Genomic DNA, 19,409 nt, shown 5'->3' on the forward strand with positions numbered 1-19,409 from the left:
GAGAACTTTGGCTTTATTACAAGCAGAGGATGCACTCTCCATTCAGACCATCTCAGTATTCCTTTCCTTCAATCCAAACAACCCAGGTAGGCCTGTTTCCAAAAGAACCATAGCGAGCTGGTTGTGCCATTGCATAGAATTCTGTTATAACAGACGCTCTGAAAAACTTACCAGCAAACCAAAAGCACACCAAATATGCGCCACAGCAACATCAGTGGCACATTTACAAAAGGTACCACTAATAGACATTTGCAAAGCCGCAACTTGGTCTTCTCTTCATACCTTCACATCACACTATTATATTGACAAAAACTTCTGCAGACGCTACACTAGGTACGGCAGTCTTGTCAACTCTTGCTAGCACTTAGGACTGTCTACTCCATTGAGGGCTGTCATCCCAAACTTCAAGTACATACTGTATGGGCACAACCCAGGAGCTTGGGACCTCCCAGACAGCAATGACTAATTCAGCCTTGCTATCGATGGGAAAAAGCAAGTTTGCTTACCGTAAACGGTGTTTCCGTAGATAGCCAGGATGAATTAGCCATGTGATCCCTCCCACCCTCCTTAGACAGTCCAGGCCTGTTCCAATGCCTTTTTTCACACAAACACCCACTCACACCAACCGTGTATTCCAGTACACAAACTCTGTAAACAATGAATATAATCCCAACCAATGTACTGGTATATGCTATAAAGCACCCTGTCACCGGCAAACTTTTGTAGACCCTCTATTCACGAGCAGGCATAAATGAATCCGTCTCGTTTGTGATAAGGGGTCTCATTACTTTAATTTTAAATCACGTATATATTTTGTTTTAGTTTTTAAATTATCCTTAAAAGCAGTCCCGACAAAAAATTAATGGGAACAATCTCCCAACCAGTAAGTCCAATAACTAATATTTTTGCAAGTTAAGAATACTTATCAACGATGAAAAGGTCCCAAAGTCCCGACATGGCCATGTTTCAGACCGAAGTCCCTGCTTCAGGGAACGGCTGAAAATATGGAATCCAATTCAACGAAGAAAATCCATCTTTTGCTCGAGAAGTTCCATCAAAGAAAGCGGCTTATCCGTGCAAGTCCTTTTCTAAACGTGAGCTATATTTAGAACCCGCATGGTTTAACAAATGGCGACAAACCGGAACCTTTTATATTCCTCTTCCAGAAACACACCGATAGTATATAGTTCACCTTCAGGTCCACTCCTCATTCACAAAGCAAATACCAGGTCCTCCATCACGTCCTCTTTAAAGCTATAATAGCTGCGATACGTGTCTAAACAGCGGCAGATAAGTTCTCCATCAGGTCCCCTTTTTCAATCCGACCAATCCAAATGCTCCAATAATCCCTTTCAGTCAGTGAAATGTATCGTCATATAATCAGTCTTTCGAAAACACTACTCGATCATCAAATCAAAGAATACCAATTGATCCTCTCATTTAACCCATCGGGATCAACGGTTGTCGAGCGAAAAAATCCCAAAGTGCTCTCGGCGATCAGTACTGATTGTATATCGCCCCCTCTTGAATTATGAAATACCTGCTCCAAGATGGACCAGCGTAAATCTGTAAACTGATGGTGTTCTCTACTGCAGTGTTGTACAAGGGGGCCGTGATTTTTCAAGGTCTTAATGCAGCTCCTGTGTTCTATGAGTCTAGTACGAATCTTTCTCTTAGTACGATCCACATATACCAGATTGCAGGGGCATTGTATCACATAAATTACTCCCGTAGAATCGCACTTGGTTAGTTTTTCTCGGCGTATCACCACGTATCAGGTGAGTGGACCTGAAGGTGAACTATATACTATCGGTTGTGTTTCCGGAAGAGGACTATAAAAGGTTCCGGTTTTGTCGCCATTTGTTAAACCATGCGGGTCTAAATACAGCTCGCGTTTAGAAAGGACTTGCACGGATTAAGCCGCTTTCTTTGATGGAACTTCGAGCAAAAGATGGATTTTCTTCATTGAATTGGATTCCATATTTTCAGCCGTTCCCTGAAACAGGACTTCGGTCCGAAAACATGCCATGTCGGGACTTTTGGGACCCTTTTCATCGTTGATAAGTATTCTTGACTTGCAAAAATATTAGTTATTGGACTTACTGGTTGGAGATTTTTCCCATTAATTTTTTGTTGGGACTGCTTTTAAGGATAATTTAAAAACTAAAACAAAATATATACGTGATTTAAAATTAAAGTAATGAGGACCCCTTATCACAAACGAGACGGATTCATTTATGCCTACTCGTGAATAGAGGGTCTAACAAAAGTTTGCCGGTGACAGGGTGCTTTATAGCATATACCAGTACATTGGTGGGATTATATTCCAATGCCTTTTTTGCCATACACCTCGCTTGGCTACAAAGAGACTGAGGAGAGAAACGGATTGCGCGGAAAGACGACCGCGCAGACTCACAGTTAAAAACTCTGTCACTATCTGAGAGAAACTCTGCCTACTCCTGGTCGCATGACACTCCCAGACAGCATGGCTAATTCATCCTGTCATCTATGGAAACACCGTTTACGGTAAGCACACTTGCTTTTCTCTTCTGTCTTTGATGCAGTTAACATGTACTCTGCAGCATCCTTCATGCCACTAGATCTTGCAGTTCTGCACTCCCTACAGTTCTTTACTTATTTGGACTGCTCCTTTGTGATTTTGTCGAAGGGTTCTCTTCGCCTCCACTTCCTGTTTGTGAGATGTCTAGGGTTTGATTCTGAAACTTTGTTTTACAGGTTCCTCCTGAGCACCTCATCTAGACAATCTCAAAATAGCCCTTATATATATTCCTCGCTATCTACACTTGACCACCCTCTGTACAGATCAGTGTTTCTGTCTCTATTATCTTCACAGTTGTCTGTCATGTGTCTGAAACATTTTAAAAAACTAACCTTCTTCCCTACTACCTTCCTCCCTCACTCTGCACAGTAGTGCTATCTACAGCCTCTATCAAGTGTGTAGCCAATTGAGATAGTATTGCTAACCCTTCTTAGCACCTGTTAAAAATTTCCAAGGGTCAGTTGACCCTTTGCTGAATTATACTTTCAATACAACACTGTGCTAAGGGTTAAGTAATGCTAGGGTTAAGAAAAGTAGTTCAGAAAATATTGAACTGCTTAAGGTACTGGCATCTTTGTCTCAGAGAAATACTGCTTCACGCTAACAGGAAATACATTTTTGGTTAAGCTGCTAGGACTAGATGAATTCTGAAAATACCAGTATTCTGCTGCTTCTGGGAAAATAACACATGTGATTAGCTAAAATTTTACAAGGTTCCTGCCAGCTATTCAACTGAAATTTTACTCACAGGTGGGAACATGCTAATTCTGCAGTGAGCATGTAGCATGCATCCAAGATGTGGAAAGTCCCTTTGCCTAGAATTCCAGTGTGGGTCTTGTTTTTCCTCTCTAGGGTCAATTTTAAAAGCACGAGTATTTGGGCCATGTGTGAGCAATGCATATTTTAAAACTGGAAATTGCTGTGTGTATGTGTGTGTGCGTGAATAAAAAAAAAAAGGGGGGGGCGGAGCTAGGGCATGTCAGGAACATTCCAAGGCAGGCCCAACAATTACACACGTAAATCTGCATTTTAAATCCGATGGCTGCAATGTGCGGCAGCATGTTAACCACATATATTTACTGTTGCTCCTGATGAGGTGTAAGTTTGCAGAAATCACTGTTTAGGCCTAACAGCAAGGTGAGGGGTGTGAATCAACTGGAAGGAGTGCAGGCTGAAGAACCAGAGGGGTCTGGATGACCTCTAAATAGACTGGGGAAAACTGGTGAACTAATTGGGAAAATTGGCAACGTCCTTCATGCAAGCATATTTAAAATTGCTTTCCTGTGCGTATTAAAGTTGATAAAGTCCTAAGTAAGATACACAAAATATGTTTGCTCAAGTAACGGCTTAAAGTTAGGAGCACACATATACGTGCTAGGCGTATTTTAAATCATATGCGCGTAAACATGTACATGATTTAAAATTCCAGCGTATATTTGGTTGCACACCCATACGTGCTCGTTTTAAAGTTACCAGCCCTATGCAGAACTGACATTTAATCCTGTGATTAGGTAGCCGCTTCATGTCTCGGACCCATGCATACCTTGTAGTTTTAGTAGACAAGCACCTTTGTACAAAAAATAAAAAAGCTATACTGGCAGACCTTCAAAAAATACAATTTAATAAATATCAAATACATAACAAAAAAAATCCTTTACTAAAAATAATAATCTAATGTGCCACAAAAACCCAATTTAACATTTAATCGAAGAAAAATCAAACATATCAAAGTAAAAATTTAAAAATTTCACACTAATGGAGTACCAAAGTTAAAATTAAAAAAAGGACAGACATATACACAAGGGACAAGACGATACAAAAACTACCAAACCAACAAAAAAACCCAAAGAATTGAAAAATTAAAAAGGAAAAAATGGGGGGGGGAAAAAAAATTCTTCTCACAGATTGATGCCTGGAAGTCCTCAGCAGCATATTCAGGACCAGGTCCAAGAAGCAGCCAGCAAAATCCTTCGTACTGAGCATCTGCTAAAGGTGCAGGTAGTACTGGAATTGTAGACCTCCACCCCAAGAATGGTAAACCTGCTCACAGCTCCAGTCCTGTCACATGTGAGGAGACCTCCACCTCAAGGAGGAATCTGTTTTTGTTTTTATCTCAGGTGGGTGCTTTATTTATTTATTTATTTTTTAAGAGACTTTCTGTTCTCTTTTTGCCTGAGGCTGAACATAACCCTGCCCTTTAGTGATGTCAGCGAAGGTCCTCCTTATCTAGCCTGTGGTGACACCGGAGGCATTACATTGCTTGTTTGCTATACCTGTGAACTTTGCTGCTCCTCCTGCTTCCATTTTAAAGTGCTGGAATCTGCTTTTTGTGTTTTTTTCTCAGTGGATGCTTTTTTTTTTTTTTTTTTAATTTAAAGAGGCTTTTCTTTTTCTCTCTGCCCGAGGCTGAACCCCACCCTTTTAGTGATGTCAGCGAGAGTCCTCCTTATCTAGCCTGCGACAGTGCCGGACACGCAGCACGCATGAAGGTGCTCAACTAAGGAGCACACAAAATGATAAAGGGGATGGAACAGCTCCCCTATGAGAAAAGGCTGAAGAAGTTAGGACTGTTCAGCTTGGAGAAGAGACGGCTGAGGGGGGATATGATAGAGGTTTTTAAAATCATGAGAGGTCTTGAACAAATAGATGTGAAATATGTTATTTACATTTGCGGATAGAAAGACTAGGGGGCATTCCATGAAGTTAGCAAGTAGCACATTTAAGACTAATCGAAGAAAATTCTTTCACACTCACACAATTAAGCTCTGGAATTTGTAGCCAGAGGATGTGGTTAGTGCAGTTAGTGTAGCTGGGTTTAAAAAAGGTTTGGATAAATTCATGGAGGAGAAGTCAATTAACTGCTATTAAGCTGACTTAAGGGAATGGCCTCTGCTATTACTGGCATCAGCAGCATGGGATCTTCTTAGTGTTTGGGTACTTGTCAAGTTCTTGTGGCCTGGTTTGCTCTGTTGGAAACAAGATGCTGGGCTTGATGGACCCTTGGTCTGACCCAGCATGGCAATTTTTGTTCTTATGTTCATGCTCCTTTGTGCACTCCTTCATACAGATGAGTTTAGGATTGGTGAAGGCTTGAGATTTATATTGTTAGTGTCTTACCTGGTGTCCTGTGCTACTCAGTCTGTCTGGGTAACAGCCAGTGGCATAGACTGATATTATTGTGAGCCCCTTAGGGGGCTTCTGGACTTTAGACCTTGGAGTTTGTTCTGTAAAAGTAATAGGTTGATTAGATAGTTATGTTCTGCTTCATGGTGAGCTGTTTTTTATTTTTGAGGACCATGATTCCAGTGGTTATGGGATGAGGATATTATTCTGGTTTAGTCAAGGGTTTTAGGAATCCAGCGGTCAGAGTTTTAAGATATCCTCAGGTCACTGACTTTTAAATTGTGGAGCTAATGGAGCTTGGGATCATCTTTTTTATTTAATACTGGATACATTCATACACACTCTATTTGGAATAAGGAGCAGTTTATGGATTGCTTGCTCACTAAGGGGCAGTTTTTAAAAAGTTGCGCGAGCGCGTACAAAAGTACGCCTGATTTTATAAGATACGCCGAGCCGCGCAGCCTGCCTTCATTCCCTCCAAGGCCGCTCCGATTTCGGAGCGGCCTCAGAGGGAACTTTCCTTCGCCCTCCCCGCACCTTCCCCTCCCTTCCCCTCCCTAACCCACCCCCCCGGCCCTATCTAAACCCCCCCTTACCTTTGTCGGCAAAGTTACGCCTGTCGGCCGGGTGCCCCGCTCCGTGGTCCGGTCCCGGGGGCTGTTCCGGAGGCCGCGGCCACGCCCCCGGAATGCCCCGGGGCCGAAACCACGCCCACGTCGCCGCCCCCGAAACGCTGCGCCCCGCCCCCTAAACGGCGCGTCATCTCGACAAGCCCCCCCCGACACACCCCCGACAGGAAGCCCCGGGACTTACGCGCGCCGGCCTTTGAAAATCCGCCCCTAAACCTTTAGATGTATTATGTGTTGTGGAGACCTGGCATCAGAAACATGATATTGCACTGATGAATAGTGCTTGCCCTGAAGGTTATTCATATAGGGGTCGATTTAATTCCTATGCGCGCAGGGTACATTTGTGCGTGCTACCCGGCACGCACAAATGTACACCTGATTTTATAACATGCGTGTGCCACCGCGCGCATGTTATAAAATCCGGGGGCGGCGCGCGCAAGGGGGTGCACACTTGTACACCTTGAGCGCGCCGAGCCCTAGGGGAGCCCCAATGGCTTTCCCCATTCCCTCCAAGGCCGCTCCGAAATCGGAGTGGCCTCAGAGGGAACTTTTTTTCACCTCCCCCCACCTTTCCCCCCTCCCTTCCCCTATCTAAACCACCCCCCAGCCCTACCTAAATCCCCCCCCCACCTTATTTCGGCGAGTTACGCCTGCAAACTTGCGCATGCCGGCCAGCTGCTGGCGCGCGAACCTCCGGCACAGCCGCTGTGCTGGAGGACTCAGGAACACCCCTGGCCCCGCCCAGAGACCACCGCCATGCCCCCGGTCCGCCCATTTTTGAAAGCCCCGGGACATACGCGCATCCTGGGGCTTGCTCGGCGCGCACAGGGGTAGGTTTGAGGGTTACGCGCGTAACCCTTTGAAAATCTACCCCATATTGAACAATCAAGGGGAAATAAGAGAGGGGAAGGGATTATGATCTGTTTTAAAAAGTCTTATGCGATAACTAAAATAGCTCAGGACGTAGCAATGTCTATTGAAGCATTGTTGATTAAATTTCATGATTGGTTCATTTGTACCATTTACTCCCCACCAGGGCAAAAGAAAGAACATTTGAAATCTTTAAATGATTTGTGAGCACACTAGCACTTAGATTTAAGAAGTTAATAATAGTTGGAGATTTTAACCTACATTTTGATGATAGTACCTCACTTGGTGTGCAGGAATTTTTACTCCTGTTACAAGCATTATTGATGGTACAATTGATCTCAGGGCCTATACATAGGGCAGGGCATACCTCACTTGCAGGTCGATACAGTAAGGCCGCGGTAGAAACAGTGCGGCAGTGTCAGGCGCACCCTTCCTCCCCGCACGCACAGTCCTCTAGACCTAGCGCCTGATACTCTCTTCTAATCGCATGCAAATGCATGCCGAGGCTGTGAAGCGTAAGGGAAGGGTTATGCCCGCGCAACCCATTTTACTGTATAGGCACTTAATACAGCGCCTATACAGTAAAATGACAGGTACCAGCGCACCCAGGTTACTGTATAGGCGCTTAATACAGCGCCTATACAGTAACCTGGGTGCGCTGGTACCTGTCATTTCAAATATCATTTCAAATGACATTTGAAATGACAGGCACCGGGAGGAGGGAGGCGGGAGGCGGCGAAGCGACTTACTTCCTGCCTTTGGTTTTTTTGCTTTGCCGCTGTGTCTCACCTCCTCCCGGAGCAGGGCACGAAAGCAGTCTTGCTCCGGGAGGAGGTGAGACACAGCGGCAAGCAAAAAAAAACCAAAGGAAAAAAAAAAACTTTTCTGAGCCATCAGCAGCGGCGGCGGGATCCGGGGGGGGGGGGGGGGGGTACCTGCCTATTCGATCGGGCGAATAGGCAGGTAGGCGACAGCGGCGGCGGCGCAGCAAAAAAAACCAAAGCGACAAAAGTAACTTACTTTTCCGGGGCAGCGGCAGCGGGAGCGGGATCGGGGGGGGGGGGGGGGGGTAGGCGGCGTGTTCGATCTGAGCCATCAGTAGCTCCCCCAACGAAGATGGCCGCCTGCACGGGGGAAAGCGTGCAATTGGCCGCTGAGGACGTGACGTCACACCCCGTGACGCCAAACGTCGTGACGTCACGTCTTCAGCGGCCAATTGCACGCTTTCCCCCGTGCAGGCGGCCATCTTTTTGTCTTCGTCGGGGGAGCTACTGATGGCTACTGATGGCTCAGAAAAGTTTTTTTTTTTTCCCACCTACCCCCCCACCCGAATCGAACACGCCGCCGCCTACCCCCCCCCCTCCCCCGATCCCGCTCCCGCTGCCCCGGAAAAGTAAGTTACTTTTGTCGCTTTGGTTTTTTTTTGCTGCGCCGCCGCCCCTGTCGCCTACCTGCCTACTCGCCCGATCGAACACGTACCCACCCCCCCTGGATCCCGCCGCCGCCGCTGATGGCTCAGAAAAGTTTTTTTTTTTCACCTACCCGCCCGCCCGATCGAACACACCGCCGCTACTGATGGCTCACGCCGCCGCTGTCGCCTACCTGCCTACTCGCCCGATCGAACACGTTACAGTGCAGATAAGTGTGGGATTGGGGAGAGGTCCCCCAGAAAATTAAAGAACCCCCCCAGTGTTTAAAAAATTATAACAGTTCTTAATAAAAGTAAAACCTCTCTTTTCCCGTTCCCTTTCCCGTGTGATTTTGGCACTACACTACACTAACACCTACTAGGGGGAGGCGGTAAACTAACACGTTAAGGCCGCGGCAAAACAGCAGGTTACTGAGGAGATAGTATCAGCGCCCATTACAGTATCGGAGGGGAATAGCTAATTCCTTCATTATACAGCTTTTTCGTTCATTTACATGCTGGGTGCGGAAAGGGTTATGTGTCTATTTTAGGAAGCGCTAAGGACGCGTGAAACTGGAGACTGTATCGCTGGATGGCCTTACTCGTCTGTATTGTGCGCTCCCAGCACGTTACAGACGGGGAATCTTTAACTGAACGTTACTGTATCGACCTATTGGTGTGCAGGAATTTTTACTCCTGTTACAAGCATTATTGATGGTACAATTGATCTCAGGTCCTATACATAGGGCAGGGCATACCTTGGACTTGTTATTGTGCAGGGGCTGTGATCAACCTCTCTTAAGGGATGATAAGAGAAAGGTAGCTTGGTCTGATCATTCTCTGATTCAATTTTTGTTAGGAATCGGCATGAATGGGAATTAATAGAGGTACTGTAACAGAAAAGAGGTTTAGGGGGCCAGATGTGGATAATGAGAAATTTAAGACTTGTTGGCTTGATAAAATAGACATAATTGGGATGACATTCTTCACTGCAGCAAATTTAATGATCAGGTGGCTTCTCCATATGAGGCTAATAGTCGAGAAAAGGGAAGGTGCACCCCTTGGTATGCATTTAGTATGGGTGTTAAGAGATCGGTTAGGAAGTTAGAAAAACACTGGAGAAAGGAGAAGAATGAGGCATCTTTAGATGCTTATAAGATGGCTTTGAAGGGTTATCATGACTGTTGTCTTAAAGCTAAAAGAGATTACTATTGTCACAGTTGGCGCAATCTGTTAATAAACCTTTAGAAAATTTTAATATAGTAAATAGTTTGATATTAAAGCCAGCCATTGTAAAGACCTATATGCCCGTGACCTATTGGCAGATTATTTTGAAGATAAAGTACTTGATTTGCAGCAACAAATTGGTCCTATAGTGAATAATTTGGATTGCACCTTGAACTGCTCTTTGCAGAGTGAATGGACAGGCTTCCAGTTGATTTCCTTAAATTAAGTTGATTCTAAAGTGGCTGGTTTGAAATCAGTCTCTTCTATGTTAGATCCCTGTCCTTTCCAACTTGTTAAAAATTTGAAAGATGCTACTTTTGATATAATAAAAATGATAAATGACCCTCACTCAGAGATCTAAGTTCCAGCGATCTGGAAATAGGCCACCGTAAGGCCCATTAAAAAGGATGTTAATTTGGTATCTTGTAAGTTTGCAAACTACCGCCCAATATCAAACTTACCTACAATAGCTAAGGTTTTGGAGAAAGCTGTGTTGGAGCAACTAGATTATGTGCAGGATAGTCAGATTTTAGACATGTATCAATATGGTTTCCGGAGAAATCACTCTACAGAATACTTATTGCTCTGTCTTACGGATACGTTTTTAGAATGTTTGGATCGGGGCACCTCGGGTATCCTGATCCTATTAGACTTATCAGTAGCCTTCGAAACCATCCACCATAAGATTTTATTAGAAAACCTGTATGCTCATGGCATAGGTGTTATGGTATTGAAGTTTCGTTCATATCTGACTAACAGATAAAGAGTTCAGATGGGTCAAACATACTCTGCATCGCATAAGATTCGCTGGGGTGTGCCACAAGGTTCAGCACTATCGTCTGTGCTTTTTTATTTAGCTCCAATTGGAGAACAAAGATTCCATAACTATACCAGGTTCATAAAAGGCTTGATGATATTCATAGATGGAATATCTTTCAGCAATTAGAAAGAATACACTTGCCATTTTTTTCAAATGTCTGGCAACCCTTTAAGAGATGGAGATCGCAGTCTGTTTTTTTTTTTTTTTTTTGGGGGGGGGGTTGGGTGGAGGGGTAGTAAGGAGTAGAGTGGGATTTCTTTCACAAAAAAATGAATGAGGGGGACAGAAGTTTTGTTGGAGTTGGATTGTTGATATGTATTTACCAGCTTGTATAGTTCTGGATGTCTGGTTTTATGCTCAAAAGTTTAATTACACAAAATAAATAACCTCTCCCTCACTCCTGCAATCAGTCACAGTAGCTTCTACTTTCACAGTCATGATGTGAGGCCTGATATTTACAAGGGGGAAGTGTATGAGGCAAGACCAAACTGCTGCTGCCTGTGCTCTGTTATCTGTTCATTGAAATTCAGTTTGCAGCACTGTTAATCCAGCAACACTAATATGCATTAAACTGCATAAAAGATGTTTCTAGAACTAGGGTCATATATGTGATATGTATATTTCTGTTTTCCTTACTGGTATGATTTGTCCCTGCAGTAAAACTTGCTAGGCTGACTTTCACTCTGCTGGTGGATTTATAAGTGAGTGCTGGCAAAAAGAAAGGAAGTAGTTAAATGAACTTTAGAAAATACTTCGCTCCTCCCTCTATCATCTTTTCCTACCACTGCCAGTATAGCAAATCTCTGCCCACACCATGCACTGTGATACCATGCTTGAGATATGGGGCGCAATGCTGTATCAGAGCCCAGCAAGATTTGGGTTTGTAATTTCTTAACATTTTATACAAGGTTTTTAGTGTTAACAATTACTCTTTTCCTACTCATAAAAATTTCTATCTCCACGTTCCTTTCACTCTGTCACACTTACCTGTAGTCTAAATTATATGTTTTTGTAAAGCAGAACCATTTTTGGTAATACTATTGTGGTTTACAGAGGTGAAAGGAAATGGCAAATAGGGTACGACTGTTAAACCTGCTGGGCAGTGGATGGACTATTTGGTCTTTATCTACTGTCATTACTATGTTAAATTTTGGACTAATGCTTACCTTGCCGAGATAGTACTGAGAAAGCATGGCGGCATTGATGGCCCACTCTACTGGATCATAGCTACTGTACTGCAACTGGCGCTGTAGGGTAGTGTGACAGTATTGGGCTGCCTTCTCGTTCATTTCCAGGTGTTGGTAAACTTGGGCTAAATAGTACAGTGTATGTGTATAGACACTCTCAAATCTGAAAAAAACATAGTTGTTAGATATTCATTTTTACTCTTTAACAGGCATCTGTCAATTTTTTCCTATAACTAATGAAACTCAGTTTAAATTCAAAGAAAAGAAAAATGGATACTCCAAGTTAAGATAACTTCAGCACCAACTCGTCAAACGTTCATTTCTTGAATGTCCTTATAGCTGCTGATGAGTTTACTGACCTGCTCTTGGAAGTTTGCTGTTTCAGTGCATGGTGGGGCAATTTTCCAAGGAAGACAAAGGAGAAACCATCTATAATGCATCAGGACAGACTCTGGCTCAGCCACCACACTAACTCACAGGAGCAATGAAGTATTTTAAAAAAAAAGGACTCTTACCTAATAATTTAGCAGAGTTGCTTACCTGTAACAGGTGTTCACAGGACAGCAGGACGTTAGTCCTCATATATGGGTGACATCATCAGGATGGAGCCCAATCATGGAAAACTTTTGTCAAAGTTTCTAGAACTTTGACTGGCACCCACTGGGCATACCCAGCATAGCCCAACCCTGCATCCAGCAGGGCTCCCCCTTCAGTCTTGTATTATAGTAAAAAGTAAATGCGAAAATAAAATAAGAAAACGTAAACGGGCGGGTTTCGTGAGGACTAACATCCTGCTGTCCTGTGAGAACACCTTTACAGGTAAGCAACTCTGCTTTCTCCAGGACAAGCAGGAAGGTAGTCCTCACATATGGGTGAGTACCGAGCTGCGGATGCCTGAGCAATGCATCAAATGTATCCAAAGACGTGCAACAGGCACAACAACTGGGGTGGAATTTGGTAGAGAGCATCCTGAACCCTAATGGGTTGGTGGAAGGATGTTGGTACATCAGTTCGCAAATAAGTTGCGTAGCACAGACTGGCCGAAGATGGAATCTTGCCTGCCAGCCTTGTCTAAACAATAATGGGCTGCGAAGGTGTGGAGAGAGCTACTGGTAGCAGCGGCACCGAGCGTAGGTGCGCTACTGATGTTGCCATGGCCCTGATAGAGTGTGCCTTGACACAGTCTTGAAGTGGAATGCCTGCCTGCTGATAGCAAAAAGAAATACAGTCCGCTAATCAGGAGGAGAGAGTCTACTTACCCACAGGTTTACCCAATTTGATAGAATCGAAGGAAACAAACAATTGAGTGGATTTCCTGTGGCCAGCTGTACGGTCTAGATAGAATGCTAGAGCACATTTACAGTCAAGGGTATGCAGAGCCCGTTCTCCTGGATTTGAATGGGGCCTGGGAAAGAAGATGTGTAGTATAATGGATTGATTGATATGAAACTCCGATACTACAGTAGGCAAAAACTTAGGGTGAGTGCGGAGAACTACCCTATCATGCAGAAGTTTAGTGTAAGGCCTGTAACTCTGTGAGCGGATGTGATCGCCAAAAGAAAAATCACTTTCCAAGTGAGATAGTGGAGATCACAGGATTGGAGAGGCTCAAACGGAGGTTTCATGAGCTGCCCCAAAACTATGTTGAAGTCCCAGGAAGGGGCTGGAGGGCGCAGTGGAGGTTTAAGGTGGAGCAAGCCCTTCAAAAAGCTTGTTACAAGGGGTTGTACTGAAATATGTACATCCCCGACACCTTTATGGAAGGCGGCTACCGCACTGACATGTACCCTGATAGACGAAAGTTTTGAGGCCTGACTGACAGGTGCCAGAGATAGTCCAGAAACTTCGGTGTGGAATAAGTGAAGGGATCAATGGACATGGAAGTACACCAATCCGTAAACCTGTTCCACTTGTAACGATAAGACTGCCTTGTGGAAGGCTTTCGTGAAGCTACTAGGACACGGGAAACCAGCTCTAAAAGGTTAAGAGGTTGAAGTATTAACCTTTCAACATCCAGGCAGTCAGGGAGAGGGCCTGGAGGTTGGGGTGACGAAGGCAGCCGTTGTTCTGAGTGATCAGAAGCAGGCCCTTCCCCAGAGGAATGTGCCGGTGTACTGATAGGTCGTGAAGAATTGGAAACCAGACCTGGCGTGGCCAATGAGGGGCTATCAGAATCATCAACCCCTTGTCCCTTCGCAACTTCATGAGAGTCTTTGAAATGAATGGAAGTGGAGTGTACACATAAAGGAGACTGCTGGCCCACGAGAGGGAGAAAGCGTGTCTTGGCTGCGGGTGTTGGCTGCGAGTGAGAGAGCAGAAGTTCTCTACTTTGCGGTTGTGAATTAACGCAAAGAGATCTATGTGAGGGTAACCCCAATGTTGGAATATTGAGTCCGCTACAGTGGGGTTGAAGGATCACTCGTGCGGTTGAAAAGTGCGACTCAGCTTGTCTGCCAACACATTGTCCACTCCCGGCAAGTAGGTGGCTCTGAGGTACATTGAGTGGGAAAGGGCCTCCGCCCATATCTGTGTCGCTTCCTGACACAGAAGGTAGGAGCCCGTTCTCCCTTGCTTGCTGATGTACCACATGGCCACCAGGTTGTCTGTTTGAATCAGGATGACCTGGTTGGAAATGTGATCCTGAAAAGCCCTGAGAGCATATCTTATTGCACAAAGCTCCAGGAAATTTATTTGGTGTTTGGCTTCCTCTGGAGACCAAATGCCCTGAGTTTGCAGGTTTCCAACATGTACACCCCAGCTGAGGCTGGAAGCATCTGTTGTCAAGATTATTTGAGGTTCTGGAACCTGAAATGGAAGGCCTTGTAGCAGATTGAATTGGTCTGCCCACCAGGCCAGCGATAAGCAAAGCTGTTTGGTGATGTGGACAATGGTGGACATTGGCTGAGAAGACTGAATCCACTTATTTACTCTCATGGCAAGACGAGCCATGGGAGTGACATGCACAGAGGAGGCCATATGACCCAGTAAGACCAGAAAATGATGTGCAGATGAAAGTTGTCGACTGCAGTTGATGGGCCAGAGAAGCGAGAGTAAAAGCTCGATCCTGAGGTAGGAAGGCTTTCGCTTTTGGAGTGTCCAAGTTGGCCCCTATGAACGACAGGGTTTGAGAAGGAACTAGCCTGGATTTTGGATAATTTATGAGGAACCCTAGGGAGATCAGGGTATGCAAAGTGAGATGTAGGGACGTCAGTACAGTTTGCTGAGTGGGAGCCCTGATCAACCAATCGTCGAGATAGGGGTAGACATGGATACTTTGACTCCTGAGAAAGGCAGCTACCACTATGAGGCACTTGGTGAAGACTCATGGGGCAGATGCTAGGCCGAATGGTAACACTCGATATTGGAAGTGTTTTAGGCCTACTAGGAACTGCAGGAATCTGCGATGGAGTAATTGAAATGTGTGTGTAGGTGTCCTGGAGGTCTAGAGAGCAGAGGGCAACAAAACAGGATTAGCAGCCAAATGTCCAAAATTGGATTTCTTTATTGCAAGGTAACACGAGTGTGTGAAAAGTGCCCAACTCTGGCCGAGTTTCGCCCTCTTACCGGTATGCTTTAAACTTATGACGGCAAGCATAGACGGCAGCATAGCTTTCACTTGTTCACTCGAACGAAAGTGAAAGCTATGCTGCCGTCTATGCTTGCCGTCATAAGTTTAAAGCATACCGGTACATTCACTACCTTTTTGTTGATGAGTATATGAAAAAAACAGAGATATCGCTGCCATAAGTTTTTTCAAGCCAATCCAATAACTACAAAATGTACAGTCTTTTTTAAGACTTGGATTCTTTGATCAATACACGATTTGAGTTGAGCCCCTGATGTAGCCCCACTGTAAGAGGGCGAAACTCGGCCAGAGTTGGGCACTTTTCACACACTCGTGTTACCTTGCAATAAAGAAATCCAATTTTGGACATTTGGCTGCTAATCCTGTTTTGTTGCCCTCACGGCTTTGTTAGACAGCCTTCCTTGCTGTTTCTTCAGGTCTAGAGAGCAGAGCCAGTCTTCCCTTTGGAGAAGGGGAAGAAGAGAATCCAAGGTCACCATCTTGAACTTTTTTCTTTGTAGGTATTTGTTTAAGGTGCGAAGATCCAGTATTGGGCGAACACCACCTGACTTTTTTGGTATCAGGAAATACTGGGAATAGAACCCCTGCCGGGATAGGGAAACTGGCTCCATTGATTGGGACTGGAGGAGGAGGGAGACCTCCTGCTCCAGGAGTGAGCGGATGTTCCCCACGTCAGCCAAGGTGGGTAATCCGGTGGAACAGAGAGAAAGTTGAGGTGGTAACCTTGAATTACTACAGCGAGTACCCACTGATCTGTGGTGACTGTATGCCAAGCTTTGTAGAAGTGGCACAACCGGCCTCCGATGGGAATAGCCGGAAGGGGAAGCTGGGTACTGCTCTCTAGGAAGGAGTCAAAAGCTAGATGCTGGACCTGGCTGGGGGGCTGGCTGTGACTTCTGTACTCGAGGTTGCCTGGATTGGCCTTTTTGGTAAGGCTTAGAAGACCGACCCCTGGACGCTGGGGGATAGTATCTCCTTTGCCGGTAGACTTGTCTCTTGGAGTCTCTCCTAAAGGATCTTTTGGAAGAGGAAGAAAGATCAGAGGGCAGTAAGGAGAGCTGCCACAGAGTCTCTTGGTGGTCCTTGAGTTGCGCCACTGCTTCTTGAATCTTTTCTCCAAAGTGATTATCCCCAGCACAGGGCAAGTCAGTTAACTTGTCCTGTACTTCGGGTCGGAGGCCCAAAGCCTTTAGCCAGGCCCATCTCCTCGCACTAATTCCTGCCGCCGAAACTCTGGAGGCGGTGTCGAAGATGTCATATGCAGACTGTACTTCATGTCTGCCAGCATTTAGGCCTTTTTGTGCTAGGGCATGAAGCTGGTCCTGGAATTGCAGAGGTAAGGCTTCAGCAAATTCCTGAATCTTCGTGAACAGGGCCCTGTTGTATTGGGACATGTACAATTGATAGGACGCAATGCGAGAGAGCAGAATTGAGCCATGGAATACACGACTTCCAAATGCATCCAGGAATTTTTGTTCCTTTCCTGGAAGAATGAGGTTTGGAGCATCGTGCCCTCTTCTGGGCTGACTCCACAACCACTGAGTGATGATCTAATTGAGTTCTGTGGAAGCCAGGGGCTGACTGAACTAAGTAGGTGGCATCTGCCTTATGGTTGACAGGTGCCACAGAGCCAGGGTGCTCCCAATTTCTCTTTAAAAGGTCCAGAAGGATTCATGAATAGGAATAGACATGATTTCCTTTGGAGCATCGACAAACTGGAGAAACTCCAGCATCTGATGTCTAGAGTCCTCTTCAGTCTGAAGCTGGAATAGAACCATTTCAGACATTTCCTTTACAAAGCTGATAAAGGACAACTCCTCTGGAGGAGAACGCTTCCTTTCATCGGGAGGAGAGGGCTGTGAAGGAAGATCATCAGTATCCTGGGATGAATCATCGGACCAAGGATCGTAAGGCTCATCACCAGCTCCCATATGTTCATCAGAAGGGAGTAACTGTGTTATCCCGGAAGGCCCGGGCCTAGGCATCGATGGCCTCAGAGGCGGAATCAAAGGCATGGATGGAGGCATCGAAGGGAGCATTGATGGAATCGGCGACATCGATGGAAGCACTCCCGAAGGCGGAATGGAGATCAGTGTTTCTTCTTCTTCTTCCGATGACAAGGGTATCGGTGAGGAAGGAATCGGGGCCATCAGTTCCCTCGGATCCACCGGTGGAAGGGCATTAACGCATCCATTCTTGCCAATAGCGGAGCAAGCGCCTTGGGTATCAGATCAGTGGCCGGCTCAGGAACCGGCACCGATGGAGGATTGAACCCCTGGAGTGCTTTACCGATGGCCTCTTGGATCATCTGATCCAATTTCTCATGGAAACCTGGGGCATGGATACCCGGTTCCGGAGTAGGAGGCAGCACTGGCTTAGCCGGAGGGATCCACCGGTGAAGGTGGAATCGCGGATCCCGGCACCTGTCCAGGTGGGGAACGCCTCGGTGACCCAGAGATAGAAGGGGATGGGGCCTTAATAGACTTAGGATGGGGCCTTAATAGACTTAGTTTTTGGGTACTTGCCAGGTTCCTGTGGCCTGGATTGGCCACTGTTGGAAGCAGGATGCTGGGCTTGATGGACCCTTGGTCTGACCCAGTATGGCATTTTCTTATGTTCTTTTCTGTTCGGGACTTCTTTGTCGGTGGCTCAGATGATGTAGATGCCGAGGGCTTGCCTGTATCGGTGGCCTGAGCTTTCCGATGGCGGTGTTGATGTTTTTCTCGATGTTCTCCTCAGTCTTTTTCCTGAGGAGGAACAGAGGGGGTCAACAACCGCGGAGTCTAAGCCGGTCGGGCAGCAGTGGTTTCCCAGTGCTGGCATGAAGTCGATGGTACTGGTTCGGACGTCAAAGATATCGATGGAGTCGGGGTTTTTGACCGAAAGAGAAGTTCCATCTTCTCCAGCCTAGCCTTGCGACCCTTTGGTGTCATTTGGGCACATTTAGTACAAGTAAGGACATCATGGTCAGACCCCAAACACATCACACAGACTGTGTGAGAGTCAGTGATAGACATTGTTCGAGTGCAGTCGGGGCCCTGACGGAAACCCGGCGCCATGGCCTCGACAAAAATTTAGTCGCGGTGCAGTCGATGGTCAGTAGGCCGCGAGGGAAAAACTTGACGGGAATCGACCGCAAGCCGGTAAAAAAAAACAAAAAAACTTACCATTCGACCGCAGAGCAAAGGTATCAATAAGGGGACCCCTGTGGGGTATAATTATTTGAAATTTTTTGAAAAAGTTCCGTGAGGAAAAATTCCTGTCAGGAATCTCTGAAGAGCTCCTTAACCCGCGTGGTTACTGCTGTGCGGATAAAAGAAGACTGAAGGGGGACCCCTGCTGGATGCAGGGTTGGTGCTATGCTGGGCATGCCCAGTAGGTGCCAGTCAAAGTTCTAGAAACTTTGACAAAAGTGTTCCATGATTGGGCTCCATCCTGATGATGTCACCCATATGTGAGGACTACCATCCTGCATGTCCTGTGAGAAAGGGTCTAATTTACTAAGTCTAATTTACCCTGCCCTACCCAAGAAAATAAATCACCACTAAGCACTTTATTACCTGATAACTCTACCTGCCCTTTATACCTAGCATCATAACTGGTTGGTCCTATTGTATACAATTGCTTTTTCTCACTTGTAAAATACACTTAATACGAGGCAGCACCTCACTGTGAAACCCCTAAAAATAGCTGATATAATTACTAAACCATACCCCCATCGGTATAAATGTACATAGTAAGACTGTTCATATAAACTCTTGTTATACCCTCTCCCACAGTTATTAATGTAAACTGTTTGACTGTTCATGTAAACTTATGAAAATAAACAAATGCTAAATCACGCTTACAAGTTATCATGAGGTCGGCTCCTTGCCTCCCTCCCATACTCTATCGAATATAGTACTTTATCTTCGTTCTCCCTCTCTTTTTTCCTACTCCCAGTTAAGGCATCCTTGTTATAATGTAACTTTATGCTCCTTTTAAATTGTCTCTTGTTGA

At 45.5% G+C, this 19,409-nt stretch overlaps 1 protein-coding gene across 1 annotated transcript in view; it reads right to left on the minus strand.

The window, feature by feature from the left end:
* Positions 1-19,409, minus strand: part of KIF1BP (KIF1 binding protein) — a 106,647-nt gene that overhangs the window by 25,957 nt on the left and 61,281 nt on the right. Inside the window, exon 4 of the mRNA XM_029609155.1 lies at positions 11,804-11,987. Coding sequence (XP_029465015.1) covers positions 11,804-11,987 — 184 coding nt within the window. The remainder of the gene's footprint in view (positions 1-11,803; positions 11,988-19,409) is intronic.

This window comes from Rhinatrema bivittatum, chromosome 7 (genome assembly GCF_901001135.1).
Source record: "Rhinatrema bivittatum chromosome 7, aRhiBiv1.1, whole genome shotgun sequence".
NCBI lineage: Eukaryota > Metazoa > Chordata > Amphibia > Gymnophiona > Rhinatrematidae > Rhinatrema > Rhinatrema bivittatum.